This window comes from Lampetra planeri, chromosome 44, assembly GCF_965212315.1.
Source record: "Lampetra planeri chromosome 44, kcLamPlan1.2.h2, whole genome shotgun sequence".
Lineage (NCBI taxonomy): Eukaryota > Metazoa > Chordata > Hyperoartia > Petromyzontiformes > Petromyzontidae > Lampetra > Lampetra planeri.
In genome coordinates this window covers 281,112-308,442 of record NC_136150.1, presented here as the reverse complement: position 1 = coordinate 308,442, position 27,331 = coordinate 281,112, and the positions used below count along the sequence as shown (strand labels likewise).

Here is a 27,331-nt window from a genome sequence, read left to right as displayed (position 1 = left end):
AGGAGGAGGGGGTGTTCCCGTACACCTGTGCGCTCCACGGCTCTGGCAGGTCTCATTTCGCGTAACTCGCGCGTGCGGCCAGGTCGGAGAGACGAGCTCAGACACAACATCAGGCGAGACACGAGGGGACACACTGGGATACACTTACTCGACATCCTTAATTTAACAAGGACATTAATTAACCTCATTAACACACACACACGAAGCAGCGCCTCAGTAAGTCTGAACACTTAAGTACAAAGAACAATGTAGACCAGGCGAGGTAGTTAATATATCGCCACAGACGTCTCGCCACAGACCCAAGTGCCGTGGACTGAGATGACTGCCAAGATCTACCCACCTGTGATCTGCCAGTCATCTCCTGGGCGCCGCGGTGGCTCGGAGATGTTAACTCCTTCACCAAGTATGCAGGAGGCCGTGGGTTCGATCCCGACCCTAACGTCTGTATATATTTGGAGGGTGAATGTTCTCCCCGTGATTGTGTGGAATTTTCTCTGGGTCCTCTGGCTTTTCCCTCCATACTTTAGAAACAAGCGTTTAGAGTATTTGGCTGATATACATTTCTACATAAGCCATTTCGATGAGCTATCACTTGTGGCCAAGTCGCGTCTGAAAAATAGCTGCTACATAGCTCAGTGGGCTTTGCCTGAAAATAAAAAAATAGTTTAGTTGTTATTATTTGTTTCTTTCGGTTAAGTCACGTCTAAAGATAAAATAATAAATTAAATTAAATAATAGAATACGACGTTTCGATTGCAACACAAGCAATCATCATCAGGTATAATGAAATAGCGACATTGTTGGTCTCAGTGTGGCGCCGTGATGCAAGACACAGCCTCACATTGACCAACAGAGGGCGCGCGTGAGTTCTGGTTCCACAAGTCTCGAGGAGTATTGTGTGCACCGCACGCGTATTTTGGCTGCCCAAGTGCCATGTGACAATTATTCTGCAGCAAGGTGTGAATGGGCGCCATGTACGCCATGTGGCTAGAGGCCTTGAATAGAGGCGCCAGAAGTCCTCCCGTGGTATCTCCTGCGGTGTGCGTCTTGGACGCATGCGGTGCTCGTGTGCGCGTTGTTGTTGTTGTCACCCCTTGCGCCCGAGGTACAATTTTGCTGCATTCCACATCTGTCCCCGTATGCTGTCGTTCCCCACTTCCAGTGCGGCACAGATTCCTATTCAAACAGGGCCCACCCTTGCGTTGTGGCACAGGTCTTGTCCACACCGTGCACCTGTATGCTGAACTTCTTTCGCACCGTACGTAGCCAACCGTGATCATCCTCTCTCACCTCGCTCCCCAAATAATCCCCATCCCCTCGTAGTGGATAAAAAGGGACAGAACGCGAGTTTCTTAGTCCCGTTGTTGTATTGAACCTGTTAATACTTGTATCGACTTATTCTTAGGTTTTTTCGGTAAAGTCGCAGGTGTGCCCCATGTGAGCCCTGCTACGGCTCGTGTGTAAACCACCGCAGTGAAGCCGCTGCGTGGCCATGTGCTGCAAACGTGTTGACGGGTGACTGCTGCGCACACCACGGACACTCTTTTGAACCGTAATCATCGTTATAATCGATGTTTACAAGTTGCAGCGTCAGTCATGCAAATATCATCTCACAACACTGCACATCCGCGATACACTCCGAGGTGTGTGTGCAGATTAAGATGTATTCAGCCAATCGACGAGTGATTATGCGTGTGAACGAAAACCGGAGAAAACCCACAACATTCTAGGTGGCAACAATCTCCCCGATACCGATGGAGACAAGTCCGCATTTTGCCGGACTGAATGATGAGCCAGGCGATGGCACCACGCGTCTCGGCGAGGCAGCAACACTCCATCCCTGACAGACGGAACAAGTCCAGATGTTCACTCTTCCGCCGTCTCCTGGCAAGCCAGGGGGTACGCACCTCGACTTCCACGGGAAGGGAGTCGGTGTGATCCACCAACCCTCGCTGCCTCCACCATGCTGGCTCACAGGCCACGCAGTTGGTGTGCTACCGACTTTCACTCGAAGGCACCACACAAGGTCTATGTTCTGTTGATCTACTGAGATGAAATAGGAGTTGACAAAGCAGCCCATAACTTTTGCACACCCGAGATTGTGCAGTAAACATTCAATTTGACGAAACATTGAGTACAGCAGAGGTGGGACAAAGTCATTGTTATGCAAGTCCAAGTCGAGTCGCAAGTCATCAAATTCATGACTCGAGTCTGACTCGAGTCCAAGTCACATGACTCGAGTCCACATCTCATAGGTGGGACAAAGTCATTGTTATGCAAGTCCAAGTCGAGTCGCAAGTCATCAAATTCATGACTCGAGTCTGACTCGAGTCCAAGTCACATGGTTCGAGTCCACACCTCTGGTGTACAGGTACATAAGAGTGTTGCTTGGATCAGTTATACACTCATTTACCTCATTATCATTAAGTAGCCTTTTACAAAAAACATGCCACACCAACACAAGCAATGCCATCCCAGTGTTGTGTGGAAGTAAACAAGTGTTTATTGTGCAGGTACACTTTCCAATGTAGTTTACTACAGTTTATCCTAAATCTAAAGACACCAAGATATGAAACATCCTTTTATATGCAAAATAATCCACAGATTGGCTAATATCTAATATACAGTATATATTACCTATCCATACAGAGCTCTCTTAATTCACATTCAATGAAAACTATATTCTCAATCGACCTTCAAACTCACGTTCAATCAATTATATCTCACAACTTAATTTAGTACCTATAAAGACATTCAAAGATCAGACAACAATCAGAACAGACCTCCTGCATTTCAGCAATTAAATACATTTCAGAATAAGCTGTAGCACGGCACAACACTTCTCGAAGTGTCGAGTAATTTTTGCGATCATAAACGATACGGTTCAGTTAAGCGCCGCGCTCCTGCTTGTGAGCTACCCGTCGCTACACCACAGGGAAGGGAGTCAAATCTAAAATGTAGGGCAGTCCTCGGGCTACGAACCTAATTCGTTCCCGAGACCCGTTCGTAAGTCGAACGGTTCGTACGTCGCAACACAAAAACGCACTCGATTTAAAATTCCCATACGGTCAGTGTTATGAAATGTTCAACAAAAAGGAATAATTGTTACACTCATAATTAGGAATATTGTACATTTACATGTAACACTGTTACAAAAAACTGTTTAGTAAATAAAACATAAAAGTAGCAAGTGCTGTAAGCGAGCAGCGCCTATGAAGGCCGGCACGATACACGAGGGGATGGGTGGCCAGCCCCACGCCCGACCGCCTTTGTCTCCCCAGTGGCGATGTTTACACACCACACCAGATACTCATTTGAGGCCGAGTCGACCTAGGGGAGGCCCAGGTCCCATTCAGATAATCGTCACTGGTGTTGATCCTGGGCGGGAATTAAACTTTGGCCGCCAGCCTTGACAGTCTGTAGGAGCGGTGCTGTGAGCGAGGAGCACCGACAAAGGCCGGTAACAACACACGACGCGGTGTGGCCAAAACCACGCCCGGCCGCCTTTGTCTCCCCAGTGGCGATGTTTACACACCGCACCAGGCTAGGTACTGGTGGTGGCCGTGAACAATAAGCGCGCTAACCGCTACACTACCGCTCCCCACACACTCAGTTTCACACACATGCACGCACTCCCATGGCAAGGCCGACTCATTACATCTCGCGGAGGGTTCCCGCTCTGAACAAAATAGTTCCACGGTTCAGCTTACAATTGTGAGTTCGTGTTGTAAGTAAATTTTTTTTTAATATTTCATGGAAGCTGGTTCGTAAGTACGTGTTCATAAGTCGGGAGTTCGTAAGTCGAGGACTGCCTGTATGGAAACATAACAATGGAAGAAAGGAGAAAGAATGGGAAATAAGATTAAAAGGATTCGAAAATAATGTAACAGGAGCAAAGAGTGAGGAGAGATGAAGATGGGGAAGACGAGGCTACGGAAGGGCCCCTCGAGGGTGGTGCTGCGTAGAGCGGTGTGTGTGTTCACAGTGGGTGGTTAGAAGTGGGGGTGGCCACGTAGAAGTGACGTGAGTTACGGGAGACTTGAGCTGATCGAGACAGATGAACTAATCTGTTACTGGATGCAGGCGAAGCTACGTGGCTCTGCTAGTGCACATACAATACAATTTGTTTCAGCATAACAAACAGTAAAACATATATAGGAATCCCTCGCTATACATAATGATTTCCTGGGAAATGCTACTAAACTCCAAATTACTTAAATCAAACTTATGTTTCATAGATGTATTAAAATCAGGGGTTGTGTTACTAACCAATATTTCTGGAAAAACAAAATGTGACTAAATGTCATGAAGTGTACACAAATGCATTTGATCATTAGTTGCCATACATTCTAACTAGTACTAAAGACAAATACTTGGATAACACTTACGAGAGATTATTTAAGAGCTTGCTGATCGACACCTCTTGGGGTGAGACGTGGTGGAGTTGCGCAGACAAAGGGGCAGGATCACGTGCCCCTTCATCTGACGATGAAGCTGGAGCAGTGTGCACCAGAGGAAGCCGGCTCTCTCCTCTGGTCTCTTCTGGCTTGATTGCAGAACGCTTAAAAAAATCTGTCCAAAGACAGCTGGACAGAATGTTTCTTCTTCTGCTGTGGGTACGGCTCCTCGTTGCAGTGGATGCCACTGGTTAATGCCCTGTTAGCTTAAGCGTTGCGTTCTCTATTCGGCTCATCCTCTCTGAAGATGTCCATTGCTGCTTCCAATTGAATAAAAGCCTCTTGACAATCTTCTTCAAGTGAATATCCGTGGTGGTTGAGATGGTGGAGGTATCGTTTCATTGGCCTCTTCCTCAGCTCGTTGTTCCAGATCTTCATTTCATAGCTCCTCAGCAACTCCAGCACATTGTCCAACTCCTCCACACCATCAAGTCCACAGCTTCCCTCTGCCATGTGAAAGAAACTCCTTTCACATGGCGGAGGGATGTTCAGTGGTATGCGCTACACACAGTGTGGTATTACATCGAAGAATGGTGCGTTTTCACCGCACGCATTGAGTAAAAAAAAAATGTGCAAAATTATTGCGCAATTTGCGAAACATTACTCTTCAGGAAATGTGTTCCCTCATTAATCGCCAACGTATATGCAAAACAGCATATAATGCTGCAACTTATAGCGGGGTATTCCTGTACGGGAAATAAGCAGCAGGGAAATCAATGAGCATTTAAAAGATAGGCTACACCGAGTCACAAATAGTAAGCAAACAAGAAATCTGTCTCGATATTAAACTCAGTTCACTATTTGTCCAATGGCCTATGGGTTTTCCACACCAATGTTCCACCGGATATATTTCTTGACACAAGCCAACTCTGGATCAGTTTCGACTTTTTGTGTCACCAGTAATGTGAGGTCTGTTAAATCAAGGGCCGCTGGGGTTCCAAGTGTCATAGCGAGAGATCTTCACGGTGAAGCCCCATCACGCCGAGTGTGCCGGAGTTTGTCTGTTGCAACCAAATCAGCCGAAGAGAAATGTAGTTTCACTTGGAGAGACGGACTGCCGTGCTCACCGTGACCCTTTGTGACAATGAACAATGTAGTTTGTTTAAACAATTAATACATATGGTTACATGAAGCAGGAACGTGACACCTTCGAGCAAGCTGTATATCATATGAATATGAAATTTGTTCTCAGTGTCCTCGAAAAAAATAAAACGATATATGACTGCAAGATAAACCATTAACGTATGCTAAGTGTACATTCCAGAGTCATACATTCTACCCCATACAATTTATTTTGCACTCCTATCGTTTGTTGTATTGTTTGTTGTTGTTACTTGCTGACCCACTCCTAATGGACATCTGTGAAAAAAGAGCTTCATAGCCCATCGGATTTGCTCCAGGATAAATACATTTTCTGATAAGAATTCTGATTTAGACAATTAGCATGTACAATGACTATGGATGCATGTGGATGACACCACCATAATATTTGCAGTGTTCAATATTTCGAATTTTTTTGCTATGTAATTCCCAAGAATGTATTGACTTTCAACTGACCACAATCTGTAAACCTTAAATATTAAATGTCAATGCATATTTGCAAAACTTCTTTCCGTTAATGAGTAATTACGTGCAGCATTTGTTGACTTGTTCAGCGGTTGTGGAATCATATTAATTCAGCCCCTCTACAGTTCAATCACTATGAGATTGGACACGTGACTCCGCTCACAAATGAATCATTATGTGTCATGGAGAATGTTCATGCTAAATAAAGCCTCCCTTCCATATTTGTTTTTCCACATAAAAAAAAGTATTCTTTAACACATCCTATCAGTCAAACGGCCTTTTGGGAGTGAAATTTATCAGCAACAGCATTGGTTCAATTCAAGCAAACTCTGGATTGATTTTGATATTGAATGTCTCATTTGCAGAGACAGGCTTAATTCAATGCTGGTGAACTGACAGATGTTCATAGGCAAGGGACGCTTCTATGAAGATAGGTCCTCATTCTATACAAAACTACACCAGTTAAATGTTCTGTGGCAGGGGCTAGAGTCTCCCCATAGGATGACCACAGTTGACTACACCACTCACTGGTACATCCTAGCCTCACGGTATGGGTGGTTTTGCCACTGGTTGTTTGCCGTGTGGAGCCAAAATCAAACCAAGGCATCAGAATCCGTTTAGGGTCTAAGCAAGGCCAGGAGCGGGCCGAATGACACATTCACTACGCGTGACGTCAGTCAGTACACCGAGGTCACGGCGTCAGCACGTCGGCCACACGCGTCTCAACTTGTTCACCACGTGTGTGGCATTAAAGCGGCACGGCTCAGCCTCTACAGTGGATAAAACAACCCGGCCAGCAGAGCCGTTGGCTAGCCGTGGCTCTGGCGCAGCTCGATCGTGCGGAGGAGAAGGGGCATTAAGAGAGCTCGGTGACCGGGGTGACTGGATCGGTATCGGCGGAGGGCGAGGCGGCGTAGTGCGGTGGCGACTCCAGGTTGACGTAGGCGACACGCAGCGTGATGTAGTGGTCGCCCATGAGGCACGACTGCAGCAGCTCCAGGCGGCTCACGAGCTCAGGGAAGTCCGGCCGATCCCCGGCGGTCGGCCCCCAGCAGTCCAGCATGAGCACGTACCTACAAAGATAAACCAGTTAAAATAATCGTCACTGGTGTTGGCCGTGAGCAGGAATCGAACCCGGGACGCCGGATTCATAGCGCAGCACGCTAACCGCTACACTTCCGCTCCCCACTTAAGCGCACACAACAACCGCCATTCGCCACTAAGTGGCGGTGACGTCACCACGACGCTTGTGCCAGGCTATGTGCACGTTGAGGCCACGTGAAGTGTCGAACGCCCGCTGGCAGGAGGTCACGGGACAGACCCAGGTGCCACGGGTCGACTGACTGGGATGACTGGCTGACGCACCACCTGTGCCCCCTACTGTGCCAACTTGCTGTGCTTTAGCCACTCGGCGCTCCGCTCGTTGTTGTGAGCGTCCCTCCTCCGCCCTCCGTTGTTGTTGGAGGGCGACTGCCTCCAACTGGCCAGTAGCGTCCTTCACGAGCCTCCTCCACAGAGGCCGATCCTGACACTGGTGGCACCAGTCATCGGCAAGTCCACTCAGCTCCACATCCTCCTGTACCACATCACTCCATCTCTTCTCTAGCCCGTGTCGCGCCCATTTAGCCCCCTCGATCCGGCCGAACAAAAGCAGTTTAGGCATGCAGTGACTGGGCATGCGGGCTACATGGCCCAGCCAATACAGCCTTGCCTGCCGGAGGAGCTCACCGATGGGACTTTGTACAGATCTTTCAAGGATTTGTGAGCTCCTCACACAATCCAGCCTGGTTAAACCCAGGATGGATCGTAGCCAGGCCAGCCTAAATGTTTTTAACCGGCGAAGATGTTCCATTAGGGGGGTCCACGTTTCGCAAGCGTAGAGAAGGGAGGGAATGACTGGCCGAGAAGACCTGAAGCTTCGTGCGGAGTGACAGACCAGGTAGCTTCCACGCAGCGTTACGCAAATAATGAAAATATAACGCCGCTCGACTGATTCGGAGTGAGACCTCTGCTGTCAAACCAGAACCGGTCATGAGCACACTGCCCAGGTATTGCAAACTCCCCACTCTCTCCACAACTGCCCCATCACCAATTGGGAGTTGTGGGGGTGGAGTGTCCGATGGTACAAAATACCCAGGCAGGTGCTTAGTTTTGGCGGGGCTAATGGTAAGGCCCCACCTCTTAGTGGAAAACTCCAGGTTCAGCAGCAACGGCTCCAACTTCTCCTCTGAATGAGCGGCAATTACCAGATCATCGGCATACATAACGTGGTTGACCAATAGGGAACCATCCCATCATGAAGGTCCTTAATGATCGTGAGCAGAGGATCAGGGACTCCGAAAGCACAAAGAATAACCCAGAGCCCAGGCCTACTGAAGGTATCATAGGCCTTGACCAGGTCAAGGCCTATGAGCCCGGCATCCCTCACACAGACAGCCATACGGACTGATAGCGGTGGCGTACGTGGGCTAGCGCAGTGGGGATAGTACCACACCCACCCACCTTTGTCTCTCCCCGCGTGTACGTCTGTGTTGAGACGTGTGTGTGTATTGAGATGTGTGTGTGTGTTCAGACTCGCGTGTGTGCGTATATGTGTGTGTTGAGACGCGTGTACGTCTGTGTTGAGGCACGTGTGTGGGTGTATGTGTTTGTACAGGCGAGTGTGTATGTGTGCGTGTACGTCTGTGTTGAGTCGTGCGTGTGCGTGTGTGCGTTGAGGCACGTGTGCGAGTGCGTATGTGTTTGTAGAGGCGCGTGTGTGTGTGTTCGTGTACGTCTGTGTTGAGTCGTGCGTGTGTATGTGTGCGCGTGTGCGCTGTGCGTACAGCTCGTCGGGGCAGTACTCGGGCTGGGGCAGCCGGCGGCCCTGGCGCAGGAAGCGCGCCATGTCGAACGGGTCCACGTCGGGGTAGGGCGGCGCCCCCCGGGTCTGCAGCTCCCACAGCAGAACGCCAAACGACCACTGCGAGGACAACAAAGACAACGATCTCTCGTGCAGCCTTGGCAGACTGTTGGGGCGAGCGCCATTGGCGAGCACCTCTGAAGGCGGCACGGCGCACGAGGGGGTGGCCGGCCAGCACCACGCCCGACCGCCTTTGTCTCTCCAGTGGCGACAGGGACACACCGCACCAGGTACTCATTTGAGGCTGAGTTGACCTCGGGATCACGTGTATATGTACGCACACCGCAGGTCACAACAACCCACCCACCCACACACTCGAGTGTGTGTCGAGATGTGTTTGTGTTTTGAGACGCGGGTGTATGTGTACTATATGCACGTGTGTACAGTATATTCATACACATGTGTGTGTAAATGATGCATATTTGTGCATGTAAAGTTGTCATGCTTTAAACGTTATCTGAATCCCATGTGACATTTTCTAACCTTCTTGCTCAGTTTAACAAATAGTTTTGCAGAGACCATTAATTAAACTGCAAGTATTACATCATTATTGCATCACTCATTATAGCAGCAACCTTTTTCAACGTTTAACATAGTTTAATTGTTTCGCGTCTGACGTTTCGCCCCACGCGCTAGGTAAGCCCTGGGCATGTGGAGCGATGATCAGACATCGTCCGGAACTCATGGCAACTAAACCGAAAACACAATGGCGAGCATTGACAATCTTCAAGTGAAATTGATAAACATGTAATGCATTTTTTTTCCATTAACACTGGGTTTCGTTGCCAATCTTAACATGATTTTTGGGTTAGGCACTGTAACGAACTCGCCAAACTCGTGTTGTGAAGATGCTTGATGCAGTTGCAATCGAAGCGTCATATTTAATTAAAAAATGTTTAACTTACGAGACCGTTGACGACGATAAAAATAAATAATTACAGAGGGCCGGAAAATTGCACATTTCTGGCAGCTGGCGAGATGCAACATTGACAATTGGCGCTTTATAATGGCGATAAAATTGCAACGGTTAACTTGTGTCGGGTGGAGGAGGGTTTCACGGCACAAATTCGGCCAGTTCATTACGAGGCCGAAGCCCAACCAAAGCGTTGTGAATTAATTTTCCCATCCGAAAGTCACTCACCACATCCGACTTGGTGGTGAACCTCTGCGTCTGCAGGCTCTCCAGCGCGATCCACTTGATGGGCAGCTTGGCCCGCTGGTGGTTGCGGATGCTGTAGTACTCCTTGTTGTAGATGTCCCTCGCCAGCCCGAAATCGGCTACCTTCACCGTGTAGCTCTCGTCCAGCCTGCGGGCCGGGTGGGCGCGACAGCCGACGCACACGTCAACCAAGTCACTGTGCAGTGTAACACGGCCACACGGCCAGTTCTTTAGCGCTGGTGGCTGAGGCAAGGCTGAGAGCATTGTACGACCGTGCAATGTTTCCTCCATCCGTGTAGAGGACTTGGTCCACCAGACACTGACTGTTTAGCCTCAACCACCACACTGCAGGTCACATCATCCTCGCTCACCCACTCACTATCCACCCACCCACCTACTCACCTACCCACCCACCTATTTGCTTAACCAGGTGGGTGGGTGATTTTAACCACAAATCCCTGCAACAAGCGCTGAACACGCTACCGCCGGATCACATCACCAGCGTTTGCGCATTCGTTCGTGTTTGACTGGGTGCCATATCCATATACATATCACAAAAAGGTCAAAAATCCAACAACCATGAAGGGTCTTACAAGTAGAATGCACAGATTTTGTTCTTAAAGGGAAAATAAAACATGTGACGGCTCCTCCCAAACGTGCCAACTCTACCGCCGAGAAAGACAAGGCCAGAGGCACCGGCGTGCAAATCGCACCGCCTCAGAGTTCCCCTCCGAGTTGCGCGCCGTCCGAACTCGGGACGCGCGTCGCCGCTCCGCCATCGTCACGGGGACAGAATCGTGGAACTGTGAAGGAAATATTTTTGAAAAAACCACAAGTGGCAGTATCGCTGTGTGCGCAAACCCACATGCAGTTCCTGGCAGCCAGGTCTCTGTGCACGAACTTCCTACTGGCCAGGTACTCCATGCCCCGAGCCACTTGCAGCCCAAACCCGATCAGGTCCTTAACCGTGGGATTCTGTTCATAGGAAGGCAAACACAACCCACAAATAATAATATTAATTATAATAAGTGCAATTACACGGCGCTTGCTGAAATAATTGCCTCGGCATCTGAAAGCGACTTACGTCACATCTCATACAAACATTCGAAGGGCACCCCCGGTGGCAGCTGTCCCCGTGCGGCAGAAGGTGACTCGGAGCCTGGCCTGCGAGCAAGCATCAGTCTGCCAGTGGGGTGGTGGGGGGGCGACGTGCTGCCTGTTTCCCAAGCGAGTCACTCGCAAGTGATTTTTCTACTTTGGACCGTGACGTCGGCACACAACGGCGGACTACGCATTTCAAATGACAGCGTCAATCACGGGTTCTTTAACGTCCAGCAGACGGCGCGTGGTATTCTACAGCTTGTCCCACCGGAGTAGTATCTAGGATGGCCTGCCAGATTCGAATCACGAACCTCTGAAACGAGTGGTGAACGTGCTGCCGCTGGACCACGATAACAAATTGGGTTTCATAAATAAAAGTGAATTCTCACTGAAAACGAACGTGGGTCGACAGGCCTCTCCTGGTTACAACCCAAAGCTCGTGGTGGAAATTCCACATTTTTTTCCCCCACTGGCTCAAAAGGGATTTCTATTTTGATATCTTCGCTCCGATTGCTATTTGGTTGGTTTTAAACTGGTTTCCATTTATATTCTTGGTTCTTTCGGTAAAGTCACATAGAAGGGAAATAATAAAATTCTTCTACGTGACTTTACCGAAAGAACCAAGAATATGAATCCCTGCGGTCACGAAAGCTTTAAATCGAAATTTGGTTTCTATTTGTTTCACTGTTTTATTTGGTTTTTATGTTTTCGCTTTAGTCAATTTGGTGACCCAGGTCAGTTCAATCTTGCAACTTAAGGCTCTATCCTGGTCTCTTGAGTTCTCACCCGGTTAAACATTTTTTACCGAACTTTAAAAGCTCGTGAGGACACAGCCTAGAGGAGACCGACGCTGAGGCACCCACGTGCGTCTCCTGCCGCAGGAAGTGCCCCAGGTCTCCGTGCTTCATGTAGGGCAGCACCACGAGCGGAGTTCCGTGTAGCGGCATGCAGATGCCGAGCAGAGACAAGACGTTCTCGTGCTGGAAGTTCTTCATGAGCAGACCCTCCCTCAGGAACTGCTCCACCTCCTCAACGTCCGTGATTCCTGTTGGCCCAATAAAAATCGTCATCAATATCATCGTCGGCAACGTCAATATCATCGTCGGCAACGTCAACATCGTCAACAACATCGTCAATATCGTCAACAACATCGTCAACAACCACCACACTGCAAGTCACAACATTAAGTGCGATCGTTATCAGCGTCGCCATCGCCAACGCCGTCGTCAATGCCGCCACCAGTGGGAACCACGCGAGTGCTATCGTTGGTGCGCACCGTGACCGCTACCGTCACGAGTCACAAGACTCTCAAAGTGGCATTGTCAGTGACGGGTACGTGGATGGGAGAACACACAAATCCCGGATATGCAGATTCCACAACAGATATCACAAACGGAGTCACCAGTAACACGATCGTTGTAATGTTTTTATTGCTATACTCCTTACCATGATGGGCATCCTTAAAACAATATTCTGATTAGTGCTGGACAATCGCTAATGTAATTTGTAACTTTCCTCCTTACTCATCAATCGATAGTTCAATTTCAATGTGCAATTGTATTGAGGGACTGTGTGTTGTCTTGCTGTTGTCTTGCTGTTGATTCCCTGCGTTGTCCAAACTTGGGAATTGGTATGCTTATGCAATTTCAACTTATATACTTTATTTATTTTATCTATTTCTTTATTTTCTTTCCTTTCCTATACGTTGCACTGCTATTGTGTGTTTGTATTGTTTGTTGTTGTAACTTTCTGACCTGTCCCTGTTGGAAATTTTTGAAAAAGAGCTGCCTAGCCCAGCAGATTTCTCTAGAATAAATAAAGATTTTGATTCTGACATTAACATCGTCATCAATCATCAGAATCAATTAATGAAGACCATCAATATGATCACATTCATAATCGTGATCAATGGCACACCCATCATCAATCCACCATCATCAGTCTAATCAACTCAATATCCCCACAGCATCACCATTACCACCACCACCAAAACCATCTCAATAACATTCATCGACACCGTCATCATCATTAGCATCGGTGAAATAATCATCATGACTATCAATGCAATCATCATCACCATCAATGCTCGTCATCTTTAATCATCAATCATCCTCACCACAATCACAACCGCTGACCTCACAGCTGCCTATGACAAACCTGGAATGCACGGGGGTCACCCAACTGAGCGCTATCCGGGCAGGCTCAAGCCTGCTTAGCTTACGAGACGTGACGAGAGAACAGATGTGGTCATGGGTGCAAGCCGACTACATTTGGATGCTCGCCTACGTGGAGGCGGGCGCAGCGAGTGTGAACGCTCACTCACTGCTCAGGCACTTGACAGCGCAGCGCACCGTGTGGCCCGCGTTTTTGGTGAGCACCCCGCGGTACACACAGCCAAAGTGACCTGGAGCACAAGGGGCACGGGAGCACGGCCTCCGTGTTAAACAACAATGACGACGGCAACTTGTCACGAGCCACCACCGCACTGCGTCCGCTCACCCTCGTAGGCCGAGAACGGTTCAAAGGTGCAAGGTGGAACCACAAACGAGCCGGGAAAGCGGCGGCCAGGAAGAGAGCCGTCACCAACAATTGCCCAAGCTTTGCGGTCCTCAATATATAATGGTGTTATTGGTTTTACGAGTGGGAGGAGACAAAAGCACCTGGAGAAAACCCACAGCGCGTCAGCACACTTTATCACGTCCGCATGATACCGCATATAGTTTTTATAAACCTGTTGATCGGATAAGAGAAATATAAAGCACAAGAATACAGTCTTATTAGAGTAATGCCTACTACAAGGCAGCTGAGTAGCGGGTCCGGAAATAGAGCGAAAAATTCATCTCTACCACCGACGCTGTGGGTATCGCCCAGTAACGCTGCGGGCAGAGCAGGAGCCCTCACCGCATGACACTGTGGGCGTGAGGCGTGCTGCGCTACCTTTCCCGATCATCTTGTCCACCTGCAGGTGTCCCTCCAGGATGAGCAGGTGCTTGACCTCTAGGAGGAGGTCGCCGTCCAGGCACGCGTGCTGCTCGCGCGGCTCCGTGCCGGACCCCTCCGCGGTGAGCGCCCTCGGCTGCGGGGGCAGCGGGCGGCACGGGACGGAGCCCTGGCCGTCGTCGCCGTCCGAGTCGACGGTCCTGTCCGGTGCGTAGAGCGGCGACGTCGCGGAGCCCGGGAAGCACGGCAGCCCGGCGGGGCCCGCGTCTCCCCCGCCGCGCAGCGCCGCGTAGACGTTGTCGTGCGCGAACGAGCGGCGCTGGGCGGCTCCCGGCGCCGCGTCGACCCGCGGGGCCGGGGGTCGCACGGAGGGACGCGGCCGCCCGGGCTCCAGGAGCGCACCGAGCCGTGTGCCGGGCTCTGCCGCCGCCGCGCCAAAGCGCGGCCTCGGCTTTCCACCGCCTGTCGCCGACCGCGAGCTCCGTTAGTTTGCCCTGCGGCGGCGACCTCGCACCTCGGCGATTGCAACGACGATCGCGACGAACGCAAACGAATATGCCGCGATGATCGCAATGGACGGTGGCGATGACGACGGTGGCGGCGGCAATCGACGACGTTGTTGATGCTGATCACGACGATGAGGCCTACCAACGACGCCCCTCTTCTTTAGCAGCAGCCACAGCAGCACGAGGCATCCCAGCAGCAGCACGGTGACCGCCAGAGAGCCGGTCAGCCAGAGCACGGTGTTCGGGACCGGCTCTGCCAGCAGCAGCCACCCCGGCTCCAGACGCAAGTTCCCCACACGCACCTGCACTCGCACACGAGGCCAACGGGACTGCTGGACACCCTCGAAGCAGAATTTTTATTTCAACCTAAAACGCGCCGCCGCCGCACCACGCGATATTCACCGACTCTGGAAGAGAGAGCGGGAGGACGACTCTGCGGCGGAGGTGCCACAAGGAGCCACAGACAATCGCGGGAAGGCGGCCAGGCGATGAGCCGCGAACAACAATTGCCCAAGATCTGCGGTCCTCTATGTATATAAATGTTTGCAGCCAAGAAAGGAGTGTTTACGCGTGGGAAGAGACCAGAGCACCAGGAGAAAATGCACGCATGCGAGGAAGCAACACTCTTTCCCATATAAACGGAACGGGCGAAGTCCACATTTTTGCTATACCGCCAGGGTATAGCGCCTCAAAGCACACGGGAAGGGAGTGTCACAACAGTGCTGGGCTGCAGGCCACGTGCAGCGTAGCCACCACTTTCCGCGTTCCCTCACGAGGGATATTCAACGTTTAATATTTTATCCATAAGAGGTTTTTTGGGATAGATAAATATGAATATGTCGTTAAATCTACCACCACCTGACAGCCAATTACTAAGGTTTGTCACGTAAACAAAACATACCAGTTCTTTACGAGTACAGCACACAAGTGTGTTGGAGAGTAAACCCACAACGTTTACAATTCGAGTACGGCGTTTCGCCGGTAATTACCAGCAGCATCATCAGACGACAGCCAGAGTTGGGGAGAAATCCTCCAGCTTCGGTGTTAGAGGGATAAATGTGATGTCATCACTTGTGAGCCAATCGGGTGCGAAGGCCGGGGGGGGGGGGAGGTTAATGTTGCATATAAATTACAATGGATATCCATTTACCGGTTGGGTTATTTAGTGGGTAATCAACATACATTAGGCATGCACATTATGCATGCCTGTATATTCTGCCATTTTTGGGTGCAAGAAATCGCAATACCTGTTGTCTGCTCAAAGTTAATCACCATCCACGTATGGTGACCTGTATAGGCATGGAGTTAAAACCCAAAAACCTCTATAATGGATAATATCGATCGCGAAAACCTAAATAGTTTAATAATGAAAAGATGCCGGGGACAGTGTGAGGCGTAAGAATAAGGATTTTAATTTGTTTGTTGCTTTGATGGCAGGTCTCCAGGCACTGCAAAGTGCAGTCAGAAAAACGCGGCACCTAGGTATGGTACGTCCCCACAACTGTGATGTATTACTATTTATATTAATGCTCAGTGAAAGTGTCTCTCTGCTAAAGTGAATGTAACGGAATGCTCTTTTAGTGGCCGTGAGCCAGTGGTGCAAGTTCCACATTGCCATGACAGGTGCTAATCTATCAGCAAGACGTTCACTCGTGGTGAATAAATATCAACGACGGCCTCTCCACGCGATCGCCATCGTTCACGGTCTCCCAAAGCCACGATCCATATCGCCCCCCATACTCGGGCTCACTTTGTCACTCCCGTCTCTCCGGTGATCGTCCCCACTGGTGCTACTTCAGCTGCCAGTCTCGGACACCGACCGCCGCCATCCCTTCGAGCGACGTGCCCCAGTCAGGGCCCCCTGGCTCCCCGTCTCGTTCATCGCCACAGCACGTCTCTAACGTACGTCCCCCTTCTCGTCTCTCGTCGTTCCGAGCGTGCATCTCTCCACGCTTTTTCTCTTTAGTCGGTGACTGTGTTTGTAATTCGTATATCATGGCACATTGATCTCATGGACCATCACGCAAACTCGGGTCATCCTCGCAGCGGCTTTTAGCTAACCATCGAACAAAGAGGATCGCCGCATCGCGCTCTTTCAGACGAGCTTCTGAAGCCGTCCAGAAAGCTCGACCTTCCGATATCAGGAAGCCACTGGAGCCATGCACTTTTAAATCATCTGTATTGAAAACTTATTTCTTTAGAACTGCTTTTTGTATGTAGCATGTTGTCCTTCCCCCGCATCTCTGATTAGCACGGTTGGCTACGTACGTACCAACGTACACGTACATTTGTACATCGCTCTCATTAACGAGTCCAGCTTGTCAATAACGCTTCCAACCTGACGCCGCTCGCCTCTCTGCGTCACCGTTCTCAACCCCGGACCGCGAGCGGGCACCTGTACGGCGAGGCCCTGGGGGCCCGAGCGGAGCCCCGGCGGGACCGTGCAGTTGATGAAGTTGGCCGATAGGCGCACGTCGGTGCAGGCATGGCCGCCCAGGCTCACCGCCACCTCCTCGCTCGTGGCTGACAGGTTCAGGTTCTGGCCCTGCATGAGAAGGAGAACAACGCGACAATGGCTGCCGTCTAAAACTCAACAGATCCACCGGGAAGGGGGGAGGGGGCTGCCTACCCCTATTTCTATTTATCACAGAAAATATGTTTAATGTTTTCTTTTTCTAACGAATGTAAGGAATGTAAGGCCTTTAATAAACAGCTTGACGTTTTGTGGGACCGCCCCAGAGCTCGCACCGCCGCATTGGATCCCAAGATTTAGTTCCGCGATATCCGCTTCCGTTCTCTAGCATTAAGGGTTGTGGGGAATATAAGTAACGCAATAAATATGCAGACAACGCGCCCCCTTCCTCTATACGGCTTCTTCCACGTAACTTGCATTCTCCGCAACGACGCTCATGATTTATTTCGGGCTATGTAACAACGCGATGGAAGCAACCGGAAAGAGTGGAAGACCTAACAGAGAATGGCTTGACGACGACAGAAGAAATTGTTGCCGCATGGATCGTGATGGTGATGACGATGATATAACAACGTGGCGGTGGCTCGCCTTCCCACCACGTGGTAGCCGTGTCGCTGCCCACCTCCAGGCTCAGCGTGCGGACGCCGCTCCACATCCGCAGCAGCCTCCGGCCGGCGGCGTCATCGTCGTCGCGGAAGGCGGCGAGCGCCGGGTCGGCCACGTAGGAGAAAGGGAAGGCCCGCGGGTCGCCCATCGCCAGCGACACGGTGGCCGTGGCCGGCAGGCGGCGCGGCTTGCCCGCGGCGCTGCCGTTCGGCGTTAGCGGCGGTGCGATGCAGGTCATGACGTCGCCGTGCGCCGTCGCCTCGCAGGCCTGGGGGGATGGGGGGGGGGGGAACGAAGATCTGGGTGACGCGGGAGGCGGGACGGAAGGCGCCATACGTGGGGACGTGAACAGAGAGGGTGACGGCAGGGGGAGGCGTGACGGCGGTGAGTCTGCGGCAGAAGGGACGAGTTGCAAGTGATCTCTTTATTGTTGGACCCGGGGGGAGACCCGAGAGGTAATTTGCAGGTCGAACCGTGAAGTCAACAAACATTTTTACGGTCCAGGAACATAATAAATCGTATATATGGATCAGAAAAAAGTTTTGCTGGCTGGTGGGCAGGCGAATGAGTCGGGTTTGTGCGTCGCGCTGATGTCACACCTCCCCCACACCAATCCCCCCACCCCCCCCCACACTGGGTACTCCAGTTTCCTTCCACTTGTATAATAAACACACCCTTCATTAATTGGCTGAAAACATCTTAAAATAAACACCAAATGCAGAACCTTCCAGAACAAGAGTCATATGACTCTGTTGGATAAATAACAATTATTTTATATAATTATGAAATGTAATTATTTGTATAATTATTAATAGCCAGGACATACAGACCTAAAATTAAAAACCTCCCCAACCATCGTCCTTACCACCACCCTTCAAACATTTCATGAACCACCTCCTGCTCAGGGCACAGCGGATAGATCACAGCTGATAACGATGATGCTGTTGCTGTCGCCGATTCTCACCGCTCTCAGAAGCTCGTCCGTGTCGAGGTGCACGACCAACTCGGGGCTCTCCACCGAGTCCAGGTTCACTCCCCGCACAGTGAGGACTCTCCCACCGCTGCCATCGCATTCACGCAGAGGGAGACAGAGCTCGCGAGACGAACGCGAGACGACAGCCCCCACCATACAGCCACGGTGGCTAGGAGATGTTAACTCCCTCTCCTGGCATGCAGGAAGTCGTGGGTTCGATCCCGACCCTGACGCCTGCTGTATATTTGGAGTTTGCATGTTTTCTCTCCCAATGATTGCGTGTGGGTAGAGAATTTGGCTGCAATACATTTCCACGTGATAAGCCACTTCTTTGAGCAATACCTTGCCGCTAGATCGCTTCTAGAAACAATCTATATAGTTCAGTGGACATAACCTGGTAACATAAAAAATATATATATTTTAGTTTAGCCACCCACCCCGGCTGGTGCCACATAGTTGGGGCTGAGATACGGGCTGTATTGTGGGGAGAGTGAGTGGTGCTAATGTTAGCGTAAGGACCGATGGCCGATTGCATACAACCATACAACCACCTTCTCTGGAAGTGTCTATTCACAGGCCATGTGCTGCGTCACCGTGTGCCGCGCAAGGATAGCCGTCACCGGGAGGGGGTCCTCGATCGGTCGCGGGACGTTCATTATTGTTAACGTTGTTTATAGAGTGGAATTTATATTTTAATAAATAAAAACTTGCAGGACCGTGCATCCCACGCGCCCTGCCCGCCACCGCGCGGCATCGCCGTTAGGTAGCTGCCGTGACGTTCAACGCATTGGGGGCACGTGGGGGAGCAGCGGCGCAGAGTTACAAACTTCCCACGGGGGGGGGGGGGAGATGGAGGGGTAAGGGGTGGCTGTCCCAAAATGTCGAGCTTTTTAAATAGGGCTCCCCCACATTCTTAGGACCTAAGTTGATAATGACATTAATTCATGATGAAGGTCACCCTGATTTCTTTCGCGAAAAAATATCAGTTGTTAAGTGGTGTGTGAGGTGTGCAGGGTGTATATGGTGTGTGTGGTGTGCGTGGTGTGTGTGGTGTGCGTGGTGTTCGTGGTGTGCGTGGTGTGCGTGGTGTGCGTGGTGTGAGTGGTGTGAGTGGTGTGCGTGGTGTGTGATGTGCATGGTGTGTGGTGTGCGTGGTGTGTGTGGTGTGCTTGGTCAGTGTGGTGTGCGCGGTGTGTGTGGTGTGTGTGCGGTGTGTGGTGTGTGTGGTGTGCGTGGTGTGCGTGGTGTGCGTGGTGTGTGTGGTGTGTGTGGTGTGTGTGGGGTGTGTGGTGTGCGGGGTGTGTGTGGTGTGTGGTGTGCGTGTGGTGTGCGGTGTGCGTGGTGTGCGTGGTGTGTGGTGTGCGTGGTGTGCGTGGTGTGTGTGGTGTGTGTGGTGTGTGTGGGGTGTGTGGTGTGCGGGGTGTGTGTGGTGTGTGGTGTGCGTGTGGTGTGCGGTGTGCGTGGTGTGCGTGGTGTGTGGTGTGTGTGGTGTGCTCGTGGTGTGTGGGGTGTGTGTGGTGTGTGTAGTGTGCGTGGTGTGCGGGGTGTGCAGTGTGCTCGTGGTGTGTGTGGAGTGTGTGGTGTACGTGGTGTGTCGAGTGCGTGGTGTGTGTGGTATGTGTGGAGTGTGTGGTGTGTGTGGTGTGTGTGGTGTGTGTATGTTATGCGGCGCGGTGCGTGGCGAGGCACCTGGCGGCGCTCACGGAGGGCTCCAGGGCCAGCGCCACGGGGTCCGGCGCGTACTTGAAGGAGGCGCCGTTAGGCATCGTGCGCGTCGCCCCGTCGATCTTCAGCGTCACCTCGTGTCCCACCGGGACGCCCGCCACGGCCGCCTCCGGCGGCGTCACGCACTCCAGCAGCTCGGAGCTCACCCTGCCCACGGCACGCGGCACGGAACGACGGGCTGGCAACCGGCGTGGCGTCGGAACACGAGCGCGGGCACGGACCGTGCGGTTTACTCAGCACGGGGCGGCGAGGAGACACCGTCTCCTTCGCCTGACATGCAGGTTGCGTGGGTTCGATCCCGGACTCTGACGATGCCTATTGCGTATCTGGAGTGCGCGTATTCTCTCTCTCTCCTCTTGGTGGCCGAGGGATTTTCTATCTGTGTTCCTCCGGATTTTCCCCGTTCACGTTTAGAAACAACACGAGCTTAGATTATTCGGCTGCAACTATGAATTCCCACATCTGATGATATAAGCAACTTTGATGAGCTATCATAATGTGTGGCCAGGTCACCTTTGAACAAGAGCTAATATCTCAGCGGGCTCTTACCTGGTAAATAAAATAGTATAGTTTGGAAACCTTCCTGAATCCCCGCCTTCTCTCCCGGCTGACTGACCGCGTTATTCTGTCCCCAATCTCCACACGTGCGACGAGCCTGCGGCATCTTCAGGTCGGTGTTATCACCCTTTGCCAACAGAAGGACAGACGAGGCATCCCTCTCCATGGCAACACGTTCTACCGTGTCCTACATTTAAACTAAATAAGTGATCAAATAAATAATTGGACAATTCATCTCCTTTCCAAATCCACCCCTCCGCCCAGTCAAATAAAAGTAAATATTCACAGATCCCATCAACCACACGGCCTTCTGAGAGTGCATCATCTCAGCAGCATTGATTCAATACAAGCGGAACTCTGGAGCGCCACGATGGCAAGATGTTAACAACCTCACTTCGTATGCAGGCGGCCGTGGGTTCGATCCCGACGCTGACGCCTGCTGTATATTTGGAGTTTGCATGTCTCTCCCCGTGGTCGCGTGGATTTTTATCTGGGTCATCAAGTTTTTCCCTCCACATTTAGAATCAACATGCTTTTACAGTATTTGGCTGCTATAAATGTCCACGTGATAAGTTACTACGTTGAGCTATCATTTGTGGCCAGGTGGCTCCTGCAAAAGAGATACATAGCTCAGTGGCCTTAACTGGCAATATAAAAATTTGTTTTATTGTTGAACCAGTTTCGACATTCAGTGCCACATCAGCACTCAGGCTCGCTCGAATCAATGATGGCGAACTGCCAGGGGGCTCGCTTATCCTGTTGCTTATATTCTCCAGGACGCAGCTCGCGACAGCCCTGCGCTCGACAGGCCCGGCGTGCGTTACCGCGTCAGCTTGCAGCTGCTGCCCGTGCTGCCCAGAAGCAGCTGCCTCCGCGTGCCACTGTCGAGGTGTCGCCCCCGCACGGTGACACGGGTGCCCCCCGAAATGGGCCCATGCAAGGGTTTCACCTCCAGTAGCACCGGGTTCTGTGCCACACGCAACAAAGACAAAGATTCACCCCTGCCCGTATAGCCTTCAACGGACCGTTGGGGCAAGTGCCGTTAAGCGAGCACCTATGAAGGCCGGCATGTCCTCGAAGGGGTGGTGTGGCGAGCACCATTTCCGGCCACCTTCGTCTCTCCATGCTTAAGCACCACACTCGGTACTCATGTAAAGCAGACTTGGCTTAAAGGAACCCCAGGACCTGTTCAGATCTCACTTTCCACTGATGATTTTCATTTCACGAACCACATGCATCCACAAATACAAAGACCCCCCCCCCGTATAGCCTTTAACAGAATGTCGGGGCAAGTGCTGCAGGCCAACGTGACATTCAAAGGGGTGGTGTGGCTGGCGCCACGCACGGCCGCCTACGTCTCGCCAGTGCTGATGTTTATACACCGCACTAGGTACTCATTTAAGGTGTAAAAAAACATCGGGAAGGCCTAGAACCGGATCAGAAATTCATCACCGATGTTGGTTGGCTGTGAGCGGGAATCGATCTTGGGTCACTGGGTTCGATTATACACACGCACACAAAGTTGGTCACGTGTGTTATTATGGAGGTGGTGGAAGTGATAATGATGGTGCCAATGCTGCTGCTACTGAAAATGACGATGATGATGATGTGTTTGATACGCAGAAATGCTTCATATCCAACACTCGAGTTTGTAAAGATGAGCGTGGTGAGTGAGCGGGTGGGCGAGTGAGTGGCTGGGCGAGTATGTTGTGGCCTGCAGTGTGGTGGTTGAACACAGTGTGATGGACGAGACTAAACAGTCAGTGTCGAGTGGACCGAGGAGAAAACACTGCACGGTCGTACAATGCTCTCAGCCTTGCCTCAGCCACCAGCTCCACAGAACTGGCGGTGTGACCGTGTTACACCGTGGAGAGGTTCGCTCACCACAAACTGCAAACCGGAGATGGTGGCCACGCCCTGCTCGGTGAACCGCGCGGCCTGGCTGGTACCCGGCGCCAACTCGTTCACAAACACGTGGATCACCTGGGGCGTCTCCGGACGACCGACAAACGCCTCCAGCCGACAGCACAACCTGCAACACGATCGCAAGGGACCCGCAGTCGCAAGGGACGCGCGGACACACGGACGCACATTCAGCCTCGTGGTCCGCCCGCCTGTGGCGGAACAGTCGGCGAGCGCCTATTAAGGACGACGCAGCACACAAAGGGGGCGGTGCGGAGAGCGGCGCCGTACCCGTGTGAATGTGCACAGCCACCTTTTGTCAATCCACGACTGGAAGACGGCCTCCCTGTGAAGTGCGGGTCGTGGCGGTCACACCGCACGGAAAACAGTGACACAAAGACAAAGATCCCCTGTGTAGCCTTTAACAGACTATTGGGGCAAGTCGGTGGGTGGCCAGCACCACGCCCAGCTACCTTGGTCTTCCCAGTGCAGACGTTTACACGCTGTACCAGGGTACTCTTTTAAGGCTAAGTCGACCTAGGGGAGGCCGAGGATTCAAATATTCACCACCGTTATTGGTCGTGAGTGGGAATCAAACTTGGGTCACCGGTTTCGTAGCGGCAGTGCCACCGCCCCCCACACATATGCACGGATGACACAGACAGTACACAAACACATACCATAACACAGAAGCACAAAATGACACACACTAACGCACAACAACATTATGACGATGGTGGCGGATGAAGAAAGACGAAGATGTTGACAATGACCGCACAGTGTTCGCTCGCTCTCACAGAGAGAGAGAGAACGACTCAGAGGCACGAGGTGGAACCATGGACAACAAAGTTGGAAATACAACAGTGGCAGTCACGCGAGATTGTTCCCCAAGCTCTACGGTCCTCTGCATAGCGAGGTGTTATTAGCCAATTAACGAGCATTCACATGTGGCGCCCCAGGAGAAGACCTATGCGTGTGAGGGGGCAGCAAAAGGAGATGAGTCCACATTGTGCTGCACCGCATTCTCCTGGCGAGCTCAGGTATGGCACCTCCTCAATGCCCACGGGAAAGGAATTTCCCGATGTTTGCGTAATCCACCAACCCTCGCTGTCTCCACAGTGCTGGGCGAAGGGCAGCGCCGTGGAACTTACCCACCACTGCTCGGCTGACAATTGATAGTGGTGTGATGATTATAGTCGTGGTGATAGTGGTGATGATGATGATGGTGGTGATGATGATAATGCTGATGACAACGGTGGTAGTGCTGATGACGGTGGTTGTTATCTGAATGTGATGATAATGATGGTCATGAAGGTGATGATGCCAAAGGTGGTGGTGGTGTTGGTGACGATGATGGTGATGACGATGGTGATGCTGCTGATGATGATATTGGGGCTGATGACGATGATGTTCATGATAATGATGCTTATGATGACGATGCCGCTGACGACGACAGTGACGATGATGTTGCTGCCTCCGTGAGCCTCACGTGGTCTCGTTGCTGTGCGTGGGCAGCACCAGGCAGCCCGTGCCCCCGACGCGGACCGTGAACGTCCCTGCGAGCTCCACCGGTGACCGCAGGTGTCTCCCGCACAGCGTCAGCTCCGTGCCGCCCTCCAGCACCGCGCGCTCGGGGTGGAACTATGCGCACAAAGACAAAGGTCCCCCAATCACCGAGATAACCTTCAGAGACTGTTGGGGGCGAGTGTCGTTGGCAAGCACAGACGAAGGCCGTCGCGGCACGCGGGAGGGCGGCGCGGCCGCCTTCGTCCCACCGCTGACGGCGTTTGTACGCGGAACCGTGTGGGCATTTCATGTTGAGTTGACCTGGGGGGAGGCGCAGGACGGGAGGTGGCCGGGTGGCTCAGATCCTGCGTTCGAGACGGAGAGTCAGTGCCGTGAATATAATGAGGGTAGTGAACCATAGTTACAAACGGACTCTGAACCATAACAGAGGTTTTTTTGGGTTAGATCGCGACCGGGGGGTCAAGGATCCCCAGCGGCGAGCGAGAGCGGCGGAGGCAAGAGAAAGATGGGGTGGTGGGGGGGCAGGTGGCGGATTGAGATGGCGCCACCCGGTCGGGTGCGCACGCGGACGTTCCGGCGCGCGGCAACTTGGGACAACGCGACGAAGGTCGCGACACCAATTAGGTGACGGGAAACCTTTAATATGGCCGGTTGCATTCCAGGAGCCAGATCGACGGTGCCGCTAGTCCCGAGAGCACGGATTGTCCGAAGGCAGTAGGGGGACGGTGGGGGGGGGGGTCCTAGCGGAGCGCTTCCTCGCCGGCCTGCGATCGCTCGCCCGGAACAAGACGAGCAGAGACTGCCAAGTTCGGGGCCGAAACCCGGCCTCTCGATTCGCACCGACGGAAACGCGCTCCGGAGACGGCGACGGAACAATGGGGGGAGGGGCGCTGCCGTCGCTCCGGACGACTCCCGCGGGACGCGCCGAGCGGGACGCGCCGAGCGGGACGCGCCACGGTGCGCCGAGGAGGCCAGCAATGAGCAGCGCTGCCGAAGGCATAATGGGTGAGAAGAGCTCGCTTAGATTTGAGGTCTCCGCAGCCCAGATCAAAACTGAGGTATCGCCGGTATTCGCGTGCCACTTCGGGCGAGACTTCAGCACCGGTTGATTATCGATAATTATCGCTCGAGTTGGCGACGTCGGTTTGAATATGAATAAGCGCGTCACTCACGGGGCTAGTTTATCATACTTCACCACGCCGGTCAGTGCGAGTTTGGTGAAGAGGGGGGGGGGGGGGTCGCGAGAACCGGTTCGAGATAACGCTCCCCGCTGAAAATAGCCACGGCCGAGTTCCCGGAGAGGCGGCGGTGCCGAGGTCGGCGCCGCCGCCGCTCCGCCTCGGGGACACGGCACGCACCGCGGAGAGGAGGGGCGGGCAAAAGCGGGGACTCCAGGGCGCCCCCGCGAGGCAGTGTCGCTCCGGCACGCACCGCCCGGTGCACCACCCGCAGCCCAGCGAGCGTGGAGCGGCCACGCAGCGGCCGCACTCGAGCAGCTGGCTGCAGCCCGGCCCCACCGCTGGGACCCTCACCACCTACGGGGAGTGGTGGAGGGGGGGGGGGTTAACGTGACGAACGGGACAGCCAGCTGCGTATCTCGACTCGCATTCTCTGATAAATAAAACAGCAAGATAAGATTCGGGTGTGGTAATCTTGCTGATAGGCCCATGCTGTGAAAAAGAGCTTCATAGCTCATCGGATTCCTCCTGCAGTCTAAATAAAGATGCTGATTCTGAGTCATGAAAGTAATGTGTAAATACAACCACCGCTCCATCAATCACTACGGACAACATTTTTCAAAGCACACATTTAATGGCTCATGGGCAATTTATTTAGAATTTTTATGATTGGGCTTTTGTGAATGATGAATATATTTTTCGGGAAATAAAGTATGCCGTATAATCCACGATAATCACGATAAAAAGATATTTAGCGAAAACAAACGATGCAATGATTTCGGTTCATACATCGCGCGGTATGTCGTAGTAACGGAGCGGCCACCAGGGAATGGAAAGCGTACGGAGGGTGTCCACCGAGCAGCCAGAGCGATGGGCTAGCTTCAGCAGGAGCCGGGCGCATCCTTGCTTCTTGGGATCATGGGAGGTGGGGTCGACTTGAGGAGGCCTTTATCAGCAGTGAATCGATCATGGTTGACCAAGATATTGTAGCATCGCCCCATTTCAGCAAGGCACGCTTGATCGAGCAATGGGCAGTGTTCATCACTCTTGGAAGGTGATGAATCCACATGACCATGACAGGGGTCAGACTCCCCATAGGACAACCGCTTTGGGGAGTATCTCCACCAACGCTGGGATTTCCCAGCCAAAGGACGACTGTGGCGGCGGTTTTGCATGTGGCCAGAAAATATCAGGGCAGGGGAGGAACTCGCGGCCCTCCAGGTGACTTACGACAGCTGCCCCTTCTTCGTGCTGCCCACTTGTAGAGCGTGCATCACCATACAGGGTGTAAAACAAACAACTGTATGATGAGGCGCCTCCTCTTCCTGCATCTGTCCTTCCAAGTGAACTATAAAGCTACGTTCTTAACACATCGCATCGGCCACACGGCCTACGGGAGCGACTCTTTCTTGTTCACCAGCATTGGTTCAACACAGGCACAACTCTAACACAGTGTTGATATGCATCGTCTAGTCAGCAGTCAGGCTGGGCTTAGATCGATGCTGGTGGACAGCCGGCTGCTTATAGGCAAGGATCCTCTCCATTAGAAATGAGCCCTAGTTTGACAGATTTAACATGTTTTCCAGGAGGGAGGCAAGCGGATGTTATTAAATTCCTGCAATATCGTGGACTGGGTGCACGCAGCTGCCCTGGCACATCATAAAGTGAGACATTTCATTCCGCAATGTGTTTCGTATTAAAGAGGTCTCGGGTAAAGAAGCTCCGTTTGTTCTCACAATGACAGAGCGGAAATGGCGT

The 27,331-nt window shown here is 52.1% G+C and overlaps 1 protein-coding gene across 1 annotated transcript in view; it reads right to left on the bottom strand.

The window, feature by feature from the left end:
• Positions 1–2,480: 2,480 nt before the first annotated feature.
• Positions 2,481–27,331, bottom strand: part of LOC144732750 (hepatocyte growth factor receptor-like) — a 52,589-nt gene continuing 27,738 nt past the window's right edge. Inside the window, exons 5-20 of the mRNA XM_078614327.1 lie at positions 25,754–25,930; positions 24,358–24,509; positions 22,851–22,998; positions 21,791–21,933; positions 20,373–20,555; positions 18,675–18,771; positions 17,727–17,978; positions 17,027–17,176; positions 14,774–14,933; positions 14,123–14,587; positions 13,509–13,589; positions 12,049–12,230; positions 10,950–11,059; positions 10,067–10,232; positions 8,849–8,985; positions 2,481–7,096 (exon numbers count right to left, since the gene is read on the bottom strand). Of these exons, the coding sequence (XP_078470453.1) occupies positions 6,880–7,096; positions 8,849–8,985; positions 10,067–10,232; positions 10,950–11,059; positions 12,049–12,230; positions 13,509–13,589; positions 14,123–14,587; positions 14,774–14,933; positions 17,027–17,176; positions 17,727–17,978; positions 18,675–18,771; positions 20,373–20,555; positions 21,791–21,933; positions 22,851–22,998; positions 24,358–24,509; positions 25,754–25,930 (2,820 nt within the window). The 3' untranslated portion in view covers positions 2,481–6,879. The remainder of the gene's footprint in view (positions 7,097–8,848; positions 8,986–10,066; positions 10,233–10,949; positions 11,060–12,048; positions 12,231–13,508; positions 13,590–14,122; positions 14,588–14,773; positions 14,934–17,026; positions 17,177–17,726; positions 17,979–18,674; positions 18,772–20,372; positions 20,556–21,790; positions 21,934–22,850; positions 22,999–24,357; positions 24,510–25,753; positions 25,931–27,331) is intronic.